Below are 13,329 nucleotides of genomic sequence, written 5' to 3' on the forward strand. Positions count from 1 at the left end.
TGCCTCCATAATGTAGATTTATTAGAATATTCAGAGTAGTGCTATACCTTCTCATTCACTGGAACCTCCTGTCTGCTTTCATGAACACGACAGATGCTCTGCAGTGAAGTTTGTAAAGCAAAGATGAAAAAAAAAAAGAAAAACTACCTAAGATTTATATTACTAATTACAGAATTTACATTCTCAGGTTTTTGTAGTAAATCAAACACGTTTGGGCTTCTCACTTTTCACTGACATAATAAAAATATTAATAAATACATGTAGATTTCCCTATTTTTGATTAAGTTTCTTCAACGTTGGCTGTTTTGGACAGCTTTGTTTAAAGGACAGAAGTACAAAAAAGCTGCTTCCTGTTTGACCGTTTGCAGAAAAGTAAAGGATGGACATCAACAAGTACAAAAAATGAATCATGAATTCAACAGTAGTGATTGATCAGATATTTGTCCAGGGGATTTGTCCACAGTCTAAAACTTAAAGTGTTGTAGAAGCGACTCATCAATTGACATTCGCTTCCTGACTTTTCCTCCACCAGAAGAGAAGCTGTTGACTCAAGGTTCTCTTTGTGTCAAAGAAGGCATGATGGGAAAATCAGATGATGGTAGTGTGGGTCTAGATACAGCAAAGGAGGAGTGTCTGATTTCCCAAACTACCAAAAGACTATGGTCCAATCCGAATTCTTCCCTTCTCCCTACCCCTCCAGTTGAAGGGGCATTTCATGGGAAAGTGGTCCCCAAAGTATATTTTTTAAGATCCCTTCCTCTAAGCGGAGGGATTCAAAGCACAGAAGTTTACATTTAAACGTAAGTAATGACCTTTTGTTGTAGAATGACCTTTTTAAAGTTATAAAACAGCTGTTTTTATGTATATTTTAGCGCGGGAAACACTCCATGCTAACGCTAGCTGACCGGCGACTATTGGTGACGTCATCGAGCAGAAGTGACGTCTGATTTCTCAGAGTAGTTTTGCATAACTCTGTTTGGAGGGCTAGTGAAAAGGAAGAATTTAGATTGGGCCTTTATAGTGCGGGGACTATCCATGGTCCTGGATGTCATCGGTTATTCTGACATCATGCTCAAAACTTTGTTCTTTAAACATCTAATATAATATCATGGATTTCCCAAAGTATAAACCTAAGAAGTTTAAAGACTATTTGGGATTTTTTAAATTAGTGAGCATTGATGCATCAGTGTGCATCAAAATCCAGAGCGCTGGACTTTTTTAACTGTAAATTTTGACACCTCAAAAACTCGCTAAATGGTGTTGTGAGCAGTGAGGAATTCGGACACGACCATTGACTGCATATGAGAACTGGACATAGATGCCATGTCATCCATGTAAAATGGTTTACTTCCGGTTGTGAAGTCAATTTTGTGTGTGTGATAATGTCATCATCAGTAAGCACTGATTGATCCGAGACAACTTTTCCATGGCAACCACTCTCTTCAATCAGGAGTGAGCTTGTAGGAAAGCCACGCCCCTTCATTTGACAGCTACAAAATATCTGACAATCAAAGCTTTGGAACGTTCCACATGACTCCACCTACTTTTATTCATCTGATTCGTCAGTTTATGACTTGAAAAATGCTTTCAAAAAAAGAGAATTTTCGCGAAAATGTTGAAAAATGTATTCTAAAAAATGTCTAAGGGACTTCCTGTTTGGATAGCCAGGGGGGAGGAGTCACTCTGTCCAGTTCTCATAAACAGTCAATGGTTTTAAACCGTCCTGCACTAACTGGATTGGGGGGGGGGGGGCCCTTTCTGCTCTGCAAAGAGATTTGGGGGTGGATTCATCCCTTTTTTGGAGCAAATCTGCATGTCGGGGTCTAGTTGTGCTTTGCGGGCTTAAAGACTGGAGCTGCGTGTTTGTTCTTCTGCGGGGGCGTGCGTGTAAATGTGGGGGGTGATCTGAGTTTTGGAGCCTGCGGTTCTGCATCATTCAGTCTGGAGGTTCCCGTCCAGGTGAATGATTGGGGCTGCATACAGCGGTGCAGGTGGAGTCTGCACTGCTGCACCTGTGAGCACATCCTCAGCTGAGTCCATCGGAGCGGCTGGTTTCAGCACTATGGACAGGTCCCCTCTCAGAGGAGGCCCCTCCGCTCCGTCTGTGCTTCAGAACAGGTTGGTCTTGATGGCGGGGTTGGGTTTTCTGTGGAAGGAGGACAGGACTCCGGCGAAGGGCCCGCTCATACTGTCCGCCGGCTGCCAGGCCTTCAGGATCTCCTGCGTCTGGGCGGCGGGCTGCGCCACGGCCGGGTTGGACGGTCCCAGGCTGGACCAGCTGGGCGTTTTCAGCCCCTGGAGAACCGGGGAGGTGGAGGCGTTGGCGTAGCTGCTGTTGGTCGGAGCGGGGCTGGGGCTCAGGCTGGCGGGGCTCCCCAGGTTTCCGTTGGCGGAGCCGGGGAGGGAGGCCGTGCTGTCGGGCGTGGGGCTGCAGGTGGACTCCTTGGACTCGTCGTCGTCTGATGAAGATCTGGCCTCTCCTGCCTTCTTGCCCCCGGAGCTGCTGCTGCCCCCCGTGGCGCCGCCGGAGCTGTTGGCTTTGGCGTTGGCCGCGCGCTCCTGCTTACGGAATTTGGCGCGCCTGTTCTGGAACCACACCTGTCAAAGCGCACATGTCCCATCAAGCACCCAGAAACATCACAACAATAATAAAAAACTGATTATTATAGAAAAAAATAAATATAAGGAAGGATGTCCAACCTGCACGCGGGCCTCGGTCAGGTCGATCTTGAGCGCCAGCTCCTCCCGGGTGTAGATGTCCGGGTAGTGCGTCTCCGCGAACACCCGCTCCAGTTCCTTCAGCTGCGAGCTGGTGAAGGTGGTCCGGATGCGCCGCTGCTTCCTCTTCTCGTTCAGACCCGAAGGATCCGAGAAGAACTTGTATGGAACTGAGGAGACACGGAGGAGTGAGACCAGAACCCGAAGAGAACCCGGAGGCCTCAGAACCAGAGAAAACATCAAAACGCTTATTCTTGATGAGTTATGATTGTTCTGAATAAAAACAAATCAAGTTATTAATTATTTATTCAATCATTTCATTTATTATTATTATTATTATTATTAGATATAAATTGATTAAAAAATAATCAGTTTAGTTTTAAATAATGAAAATTCAAGAATGAAGTTGTATGTAAAATACAATAAAAATGCGCAATTTTCTTTAAAAAACAAATATTTTGATTGGATTTTGACTATTTATATAATAGTATTTATGAAAGACAATATTTGCTGAATTACTACTTTCCTATTTGGAGAAATAAAAGCATTTTTTAAATCTTATTTTAGTCTGGGACAAATTACCCTAAAAAATATTGAAATAAAAGCAGAAAACAAACAATATTGCGCGTAAAATCCATTTTTACACATATAAACGCAAACTTTGCGCCAAAACAACGAATACATCGTAAATAAAAAATAATTTTTTTCATTTTAATAGGCTATTTGAGTTCAAGTCATCACCCACAAATTAAAAGTTAAAAACAATAATTTTATGTTTCCTGATTAAAATAATTAATAAAAAAAATAATACAATTTAATATACCAAAAAGCTCAATCTCCTAAAAAGTGTTTTTATTTTAATAAATATTCATATTCCGAAAAGTTAAACCTCCTGAAAGTAAAGTGTACATTTTTTTCTGACTGTTTCTTCAAGGCCGCAACTGACAAGCTGTTTTTAAATCAACATTTATTAATTTTTGCGTATTCTGGTAAAATAAGGACTCCTCTCTCAGATGAACTAGACCTCCTTTTTGCGGGGATAGGAGCCGCTTCTCACCTGAGGAGTAAGGAGTGGGCTGGTGCTCCCTCAGGGCTCCCAGAGTGCAGCTGGCCGTGCTAAGCGGGGTACAGCCCGGGTTGGAGAACGGCCCGCTTCGGATCGGGTTGTACTGGAAGGAGCTGGCCTGGCTGCAGGAGCTGAAGTCCGCGTAGGCCGACGCTTCCATGGCCGCCATGCAGGAGTCATAGGAGTTCAGGTAGGAGTAATCCATCTTATACATGGAGGTAAGCCGGTGCGCGCACCGGTCTGAGGAACGCGGGGAGGTGAAGCTCGGTTCTGCAGCTGCTTCCGGAACTTTCTCTGGTTCTTGTCTCCAGAACCTCCAAAGAACTTTCTCGCGCTTCAGTGGCCGCAGTAATCCAGAGGCTTTCTTCTTCCTGCTCGCCCTCGTCTCCTCCTTCAGTGTGCAGGAGCGTGCGCCTCCTTACTTCTCACCTCCTTCCTGCTCTGCAGCTCGCTCTGCGCTGGCGCTCCGTATGACAGCGCCGTGTGTTTATAATAAACTTGGTAGGGCGCGAGACAATGGCGAGGCGGTGGTCTAGTTACCATGACAATAGCACCAGTGAGTGAGCGTGGAAACGGACGCGCCCCCTCCTCCTCCTCCTGCAGATCTACTGCACCGCCCACGCGGGTCCACAGCATCACGATCCCGCAGGTGTCAGCGGGGTTTTAATCAGAAAAAGCGCCACTTTCTTCCTTTAAATCAGTCAAAATCAGCATGTTTCCTTTATCGGACGTCACTATTCCAATGAGATCTCTCCATCTCCTCCCACTTATTTTTCATGCAACAACAGGATTTAGTGCACGTAAAAATAAAAGTAAATTATTTTATAATTTTTACAACACAAATAAACAATCAATTGAATTGCTAAACTTTATTTTTTAACGAATTAAAAAAAACAAAAAGTGTTTTTGCGTCATATTTGCAGAGTTGCGCAGCGGCGCTGGTGCAAAAGCTCCACTCGAGTCTTTATGTGCAGCAAAGCATCCAGATGTGACGCTGATTGCTCAGATTAAAAGATGTGATTTGATTCCGATCACTTTTGCTGAGATGTCACCAGAGTGAGCGTCACTTTGATATAAGACTGCAGAGAGACGCGCGCGGCTGCGGAGACAACTGAGCAGCCACGACAGGGTACCCATAAACGCATTGACGCTCCAGAAATTGGTTTAAGTTTATTGTTCGGTGTCATACAATGTGATAAGTCATATCCCACACGGCCAGCAGCGCACGCAGACGCACGCACAGCCGCCACTTTCTGTCTAAATCTGGTGTTTGTCTAAAAAAAAAAGCTCTCTGCTTCATGTAAACTGCTTATCGAATCAACAGGCTTTTTATTAGCGACCACATTTCACCGAATAATATAATCCGCAAACCAAAATTACGTTTTGTGCGCACGCAAATAATTAATTCAGTTTGGCCCGTGCAGTGCCCGCGCGTAAAATGGCACAACAAGGTTCCAAATGCGCGCTCTTATCTCTGCCTGACCGGAGGCCGCGCGATGATGCTCCTTAATGCCATTAACCCTGCGTGCGCGTGCTGGCGCGCGTGCATCTGCCCACTTTAGTAATAATCAGATTTGTTTACAGCGGTTGTGGTTGGTGAGAGGCGCGCGAGGCTTCTGTCTGAGCGAAATTTCACACAGCAGGGATTATTGTAGCTCAAATGCCGCATTTTGAGATTAAAATGATGCGAAATTTTGCCTTCTTTTGACAAGTTTTACAGAATTTGGTGGAACGTTTGTTTATACAAAGATACACACATCCACAAAAACTCGAAGCTCTAAAAGGTTGCATGTTTTAAACCAAATGAGATTCTCCTTTTGGATTCAGAATCAGCTCCCAGGCCGCTCAGCCTCCTGTGCGCCTCCATTCCCGTCTCCTCGGTTCAGAGGTGAGTTTACCAAGAAACTTAAACAGTTTCAAAGTTAAACTCTCAAGGCCGTCTCTGCTTTAAAAAAAAGAGCAACCAAGAGCGACCCTAGCGTTAAGCATTTAACCTCTAATCCCTTCAAAGAAAGCCCCGGTCTCTTCCAGGCCGCTAATCCGCCCCATAGTGCTGCATGAGGCGCAGGGGGAGACCTCTCCTCCGTGGAGGGCTTAACTTTGGACTTTTACATTCATTTGACGGAAACTGTTACGCGGAGCTTTGGCATTCATGGCGTCTGAGTCAACAGAGGGGAGGACACAATGGTCACCCCAGAGACTCCCGAGGGGACCCTTGGAGAGGAGCCCGCTCCGGGGATTATGGTCCTACTGGTGCGTTTAGAGTCAAAACCGTATGGAAGGAGCCAAACGTGCCGTCCATTTCTAATCAGAGGCGTGATTGAGTGAAGAGTAAAGGACCAGTTCACCCCTTTCACTCAGAATTCATTCATTCACGAGCGCAGGGGTTTAGTATTAAAACATCAAATGCCAGGAGATAAAAATCTATCTGACACAGGTCATTAATTAAGAAATGTGTTAGATTTTAGATATACGTGCGTAAACGACAAATATATCAAACTATTTGTATTTATTTATATATTATTTAAAATTGTAAAACAAAAAGGACCCCCCTTCAGATGAAATTCAGGATTTTTTTCCCCTTCAAGACCCCCAGCCTGGCCTCAGGGAAAGCTCAAGGAGAAGTGGCGCAAAAACACAGAGCGCGCCTGCTGTATGATGGATGGCCGGCGCAGGAAGACGAAAAGATGCAGGTATACAGACGCAGGATGAAGGATGAGACAAAGCTACGCGGGAGGCCCAGACCGGCTTCTTGGCAGTGAGGCCGTCAGTCCATCCATCACCGGAACTGAAGCAAACGCACGTCTCGTCCAGAGGCCGCTTTCCTCCCTGACCGTGTCAGCTTTTGTTTCTGCGCCTGGAATCATCACATCCTTTTCTGTAAAACGAGCATCCAAACGCGCCGCTGACTCTTTATTTGAAATGGCTTAAATTAAATCATAAATAATCGACTATCAAATCAGCAGAATGTGAAATCAGATTAATTAAATGACAAATTAAAACAGGTCATATTTTGAGTTTTCCAGTCTCAGTTTCCTTGTTAATTAACTTCTAATCTAATTTGTAAAACAAAACCACACATTTCTGCCGCAAACAGTCTTATTAGCTTATAATATAATTTGTTTATGAGCATATTTTGTGTATGTCATATGTTTGTATTTATATATAAATGGAAAATTAAACGAATTTTTAGATTTGTTTACTTGTGCGTAAATTACGCACGGAAACGGTTCGGCCCAGGTCCTCATCAACAACATCAGCTTCCGTGAAAACATTTACTTTGATAAAAGTGTTATTAGATTCAGCAGCGATTGAGGAGTGATCAGAACTCTTGCTGTTTTCTGCTCCAAAGTGTGCTGCGTCACAGCCAGCAGCAGGCGGCTCCCTGGAGTGTCACTGAAATGTGTCGTGTCATCGCCCCCTTCTTAAGGACCCCACCCCTCCCTCTGAGCTCGATGAGATTGATCATAAGATAAATTCAGAAACTCCCAGATCTTTCCATTAACATCGGTCTACGTCCTTCCAGCGGCGGAGGCGCGCAAACATTTGATTTGATCGGTGATGGATGAAGGATGCGGTGGGGAGAGGGGGTGGATGGGGACCTATCGGTACCGTCCGTTGTGTCCCTTCACATCAGCCCCTCAATTACCGGAATGCACCGTGACTCTCCGGCTCCAGACGCATCCGTGTGGGTTAGAGGGGGGAGAGCAGCATCGAGCGTGAAGTTCCCTCAGCAGGAGCTCATGCGCAATAAAGGCTCTTTATACTTCTACAGCCAACTGAATATTTATGACAGCTTTATTTTAAAGAAGGGAATGAACAAAACTGGCTCTCTAACCTTAGACGATGTCAACAAGCAAACATTTAAATCATTTCCAGAAAGACCAGACTTAAAAACTCAATAAATGTTGCGCGTTTTCAGTCAAAGCTGCGTAAAATGCCGATCCGAAGTCTGAAACATGCCCTCTAGAAACCAGAAAAGGGTTTTAAAGAAAACCAAAAGTCTGGATCACTCAAAAATGAAGCCCATCCATGTCACGCTCATCTGTATACAAGTCCACACTAAGTTAAAGTGAACGCGCATCCATCAGGAGGAACATGACGCAGAGCAGCTGCGGTTATTCATGCTGCGTCCATCTCTGCTGCGCCACCAGACCTGGATTATCCTAATGGACAACGGCATGTTACTTAAAAAAGAAGCTTTTTAGGATAAAAACCAGCTCCCGGGAGACCACGCACACACACGCACGCGAGCACGCCACAGCTGGAGCAGCGAGGGGATGGCCGCGCGCAGGAGAGCTTCTCCAAACACGCTAATTAGATCTGCAGCTCTGGCCCCGCGCTCTGAAAGCAGCCCAGCGGCGGGGTGCGCGGAGCTGTGGAAAGTTAATTGAATTAAATTCCTTCTAAACTAATTAGGCTGCAATCTGCCACGCGAGCTGTCCCCGTGCAAGGTTCGAATTAGGGGGAATGGATTTGTTCCTTTTCTTTAAAAGAAAGGGAGGACGGGCTGCTGTGTTTTTTTCGGTGGCCTCCCTTATTTGTCTTTTATGATAATTCTTCCTGGGAGCGCGCGGGGGGGAGGATTGGATCAGGTGCGCGCGGGCCGGACAGGCCGTGCGTCAACGCGCAGAGAGAGGCCGCGCGATGAAGAGTGGTGCTGCGCGGCGGCTCCAGCGCGGAGCGGCTGAGTGGACTGAGGTAATGGAGGTGAAATCGATCCTCTCTGAGGGGAGTACAATGAGAGGAGGAGGAGGAGGAGGAGTGCGGAGGGACATGGATGAAAATCCTCCGTTAAGAGCAGGGACAGATATGATAATGGGAGCGCGGCTATAGTCGTTCATCATTCAGCACCTCCACCTGCTGGGCGGCAGCACGCTGGTCCACAGCGGCTCCATCTCTTCTGACAGATTTCACAAGAAATTCAGTAATGGTCCTGAAAGTCAGGAGGAAAGGGGAGAAACAGACAGATGGGGAGGAAGGAAGGAAGGAAGGGTGAGGAGAAAAAAGGTGGAGTGAGGGAGTAAAATGCAGGGAGATGGAGGTTAAGACGATGGAGGGCCAGGTTTCTGTTTCTCCATAATCTAATCAGAGAAATGGCAGCAGTCAGAAATAGCCTGACGTACAGACTAAGAGCCTCTCCTCTTTCTCCTCCTCCTCTTCTTATTCTTGTCTTCTTCTGCAGGGAGGGTAAGTGGATCCACACACAAACACACAGCACTTGGGCTTCCCAAAACCATAAAGTGTAGATGCACTTGAGGGTCACACGAGAAAGAACGAGCCTGAAGGTATCAGAGCAAAACCTGATCTGCTATGCAGATGCAGCCCCCTCAATTTGTCTGGTGCTCGCCGCCGTTGTCTTCATCAGCTCCATGAGGATGAAGTTTCAGGTTTTTGGCAGCTCTGACTTCACACATCTGTAGAGAAGGGCGCTGGTTTTACCCGGGAAGCTGGGAGGGAAATGAAACGGGAGACAAAAGGACGACGAATCCTGCAGTCATTCTGCTTCCAAAACTTTAAAAACCTCCAGTCCACACCTCCTCCATTTAGCTAGAACTCTGCAGAAAGGTCACAGACGGCACGGTGAGAGCAAAAGCACGTTTGATGATGCTAATTTCTTTCTGAGGAGAAGACATTCCTGCAGGGAATTCTGACGCATTCCCTTCCGGTGTCCGACTCCGACCCCCTTCACGGGGCAGAATTCCTCTGTCATGTTGGCTCACGGGGGGGGATGACAAGGGTTTTTGTTGAAGAATTCCCACCCAGAAATGGGTTTCTCCCACGCACTCACATCCATCAGCAGTGTCACAACAAAAACACACAACTCCTTTTGCTTTGCGACGGCTTTATTTACAGGGAAAGAAGCCGGAAAACAAGAATGCTGCTCCATCACAGCTGAAGAACATTCGTGATGCAACAAACGTTTGGTTCTTTTAGCGTAAAGACAGTAAAGTGAGGAACATCAAGCAAAATGTGATGTTTTTTCTGATGGAGTTGAATGAACATTGTTGTGTTTCCATGTGAAACATGTAAATGATGGAATCATCAAACTCTTCTCCTACAGTCGAGTTTCTCCACCTTTAAGTTAATCTTTCATAAATACTCAGTGTTTTACATTATGAACATAGACAAGCGTCCACAGCAGAGCAAAGGACCTACAGCTACAGTCCAGACAGAAGAAAAGTGACGTCAAGCGTGAATCACCGACACCACCACCATGTTCTGCTTTCAGAGGAACTTTTATTTTGAAATGTTAGCGATGAGCCGCAGGTTAGTGCTCAGGACTAAGCGGTGGGCGGATGTCCAGTGTTCTGGGCGAGCGGTCTTCTCCCAGCACCTCCAGCCGCAGACTGGGGGTGCTGCGCTCCTCCTGGCTGTCCGACTGCACCGATAGACGCAGCGTGCAGCCTTTGGGCAGCAGCTCCTGCTCGTACGCTGCGGCTAGCTGGTTGACCACCCGCCGCTCCACCTGCGGGATGAGCCACACGGTTAGTGGTTATGAGGAAAGCCGCTGGGAAGGGACTTAGTCTGTACGCCGTAGAAGAGTGGTTCAAAATCCAAAAATTCTGACTCAAACATCTGATCATTTTTATGTGATCCTTAAGAGCTATGGTCCTACAAATTAAAGTAGAAGATGGCCAAGATTTGACAAAGATATGCTGATTCCTGATCTTCTAAATAGTTCTTTTTATCTAATATCTGAGCCCCCCAACAAAGAGCAAATCTGTTTGTGACTATGTTTAGAATAAAAAAGACAGAAGAACAAAACAGTTTTAAAAAATCCCTAAAAAGCAAAGGTTTTTGTTTAGTGGATGCAAAGAGAGAAGCTAAGAAAGGTGGTGGTGGATGGTCTAAATGTGAAGTCAGGCTTAGTGACAGAAAATAAATCTTTACAGCAAAAACAAAAAAAACCCAAACCAGGACTGTGAAAAAACTAAAATCTGGGAGCAACTAAAAGGTGAAGAGAAAGAAATCCGAGGGATAAATAACAGAAAAAAGCACCAAGAATCAAAAACTAAAACTAGGTGTGTTTATGAAGGTACAACCTGGAAATCACACAGAACATGATTAATAATAAACCAAAATAAGAAAAACTGACACAACTGAAGCCTGAGGTCCCAATCCTCATCACAGCCAACAAAAACCCACTCCAATGAAAATCCTGTTTTTAACATGTTCTTGTGGCATTTTTCTTATAATTAGATACATAAATAAATAAAAATCAAGACCAAACTGTATTTTGAGTTTTTCCTTATTCAAATTGTTGTGGAATCAGGAGCAGATGAAGAAATGCTATTTGAAAAAGATCATATTTGTGACAAAGGCAAATTTCTAATCAGGAAAAGTCCAAACTTAAAGGTGGATAATATTGAGATTCTCTGAGTTGAGAAAAATCTGGTCTGTTTACTCCACATTATTGTCCACTTCCAAAAAAACCCCAGTCCTTTAGCATCAGTTTGAGATGGTGACTAACAACTGGCGTGGAATCAACCTGGTTTGAGCTGATTATCACACGCTCCACCCAATTATCTTCAGCTACGATTCAGTTTCATTTTTTCATTCTGAAACAAAAAAGATAAAGTTCTAAGACGAAAAGGCCCCTAAAGCCTTAGTCACAATGGGTGGATACAGGCTGTCTGCAGGTGAAAATGACGTGCAGGTATGCAGGTGAGCTGCATTAAATATCAATGTAGATCAATCAGTGAGTCCATAAAGAGAAAATCTTCATGAACTCTTTTTTCTTCAGATGAGTGACAGGTCGTAGTGAACTTTTACACAAAATGAAATAAGGTTAAAGTAGGTGTGTTTTACAGATTTTTTTAACCTCCTCAATTCCTGTGAACTGCCGTGTTGTTCGAGTGATAAGAGCCCTCTTCTTGACCGTTAGAAAATCAGACAATCAAACCACGCATGTGGTATTTGCAGTAAATAAGGATCCAGTTCTTGTATGTTACTAACATCAGAGATGCTGCTTTTAAAGAGAGAAAAAAAGGATTTCAAGTTCCCATGAGCTCTAGCAGCTGCAGCCTCCATACCTCGTGTTTGATGGACCGAGCTCCGTAGTGCAGGTTGTAACCTCCCGCCAACAGGTCCAGCACCGGCCGGTCCCACTGAAGGGTGATGTCATGGCGCTGCTTTGCCTGATGGCGAGGAGACGAAGACATTGACAAAAGGCTTCCAAACTCTGAAATGAATGCAGCAGCAGCGAGGGGGGGCTTCTGTCGGGCTGCATGGCTGCCAGCGCTAATCAACAAGCCCTTAATGCATTTTAATCAAACGCCAGTCAATAGTTGTGTTCCGAGCGGCTCATTTAGCAACTTGTGTCAACACTCGGTTCAATAAATAAACGGTTTGCTCTGGACGCAAAGCTCGGCACCGAGCGTTTTTTTCTGATCACAAACCGGCGGCTTTTGGGGATTTGGCGATAACGAGATTTATCCCGTTGTGGCATCACCCTCGGACCGCCGACCGCAGCCTTAACACTAACCAACGACAACAAGGTGACGCCGCAGCCGCGGAAACACGCCGCCTGCAGAAGACGAGTTGTTTGTCAGGACACCAGCTGTAATATTAATAATTCAATATTGATGAGGGCACAACATGTTAAACAGTGTAATCAGATTACAGTGAGTAACAGTATTGATCTGTGTGTGTTTCTGCAGCGCTCAGCGGCTGCAGGGTGAGATGACTGAGCTTCACTCGGACTGTGAAGCTTTGGAGGCCCAACTCAGAAGAAACACGACCCCTTCATCCTCCTACACACAAAAGAGGAAGAGTTGTTCTTTTTGGGACTTTGAGGTGTCCTTTAATGATGATGTCAGTTTGCTTCTGTGTACAGAAGCGTGCACTCACCGTCGACTAGTTTACTGGACTTTTCTCTTTTTTTGTGATTGTGAAACTTAAGTTGTGCAGCCCGTTTCATTTATGTACTTTTTAAGACATCCAACTAGGATTTATATGGTGTAACTTTCACTCCGGCCTCAGCAATGCGGGTTCAAGCAACGGCTTCCATTGAAAAGTTCATGTAAACGCACATATATGTTCATTTCGGGATTCCATTTTCAAATCTCTCACAGTCACGCGTCACTACGTGAGATTTTAAGTCTGTTTTCAAGCTCTAAGTGAAAAGCAAGCAGCCACTGAACCCAAGGTAAACCAGGTTGAGCTTTGACCAATCAGGGACTTGGATTTGGAAATGACGTATGTATTGTCCTTTTTAACTCACAGAAGTGCCAACTGTTTGAAAATTGATCATGGAGGAAAAATTAATAATTGCAGTTTGTACCCGGCTAGAATTATAACACCAAGTCTTTCATGTATCGGAATTGAGTCTGAATTTGCTAAATTTGCACCACTTTTGACATTTCTCTTCCAACTGTGAATAAAATATGAACACCATTCAAGAATTCCTATTCAGCACATTTGTGAACACATGCCCAGTTTGTATGTAGTATTGTAGATCAGGATACTGTAGTCTGGTAAATAAATGGGAAGACTTTTTAAAAATTGTGCTTCCGATGTTAAATTGCTAAATGAAAAGATTT

At 44.9% G+C, this 13,329-nt stretch overlaps 2 protein-coding genes across 2 annotated transcripts in view; both read right to left on the reverse strand.

Annotated features, from left to right (window-relative positions):
- Window positions 1–4,453, reverse strand: phox2a (paired like homeobox 2A). The gene is made up of 3 exons (XM_024277071.2): window positions 3,776–4,453; window positions 2,701–2,888; window positions 1–2,598 (listed from the first exon to the last, which is right to left on the reverse strand). The coding sequence occupies exons 1-3, from the start codon at window positions 3,996–3,998 to the stop codon at window positions 2,110–2,112; spliced, it is 900 nt and encodes a 299-aa protein (XP_024132839.1). The 5' UTR covers window positions 3,999–4,453; the 3' UTR covers window positions 1–2,109.
- Window positions 4,454–9,612: 5,159 nt separating this feature from the next.
- Window positions 9,613–13,329, reverse strand: part of clpb (caseinolytic mitochondrial matrix peptidase chaperone subunit B) — a gene marked incomplete in the record, with an annotated part of 35,521 nt that continues 31,804 nt past the window's right edge. The window contains 2 exon segments of the mRNA XM_024277405.2: window positions 9,613–10,253; window positions 11,821–11,925. Coding sequence (XP_024133173.1) covers window positions 10,056–10,253; window positions 11,821–11,925 — 303 coding nt within the window.

Source organism: Oryzias melastigma, linkage group LG13 (genome assembly GCF_002922805.2).
Source record: "Oryzias melastigma strain HK-1 linkage group LG13, ASM292280v2, whole genome shotgun sequence".
Taxonomy (NCBI): domain Eukaryota; kingdom Metazoa; phylum Chordata; class Actinopteri; order Beloniformes; family Adrianichthyidae; genus Oryzias; species Oryzias melastigma.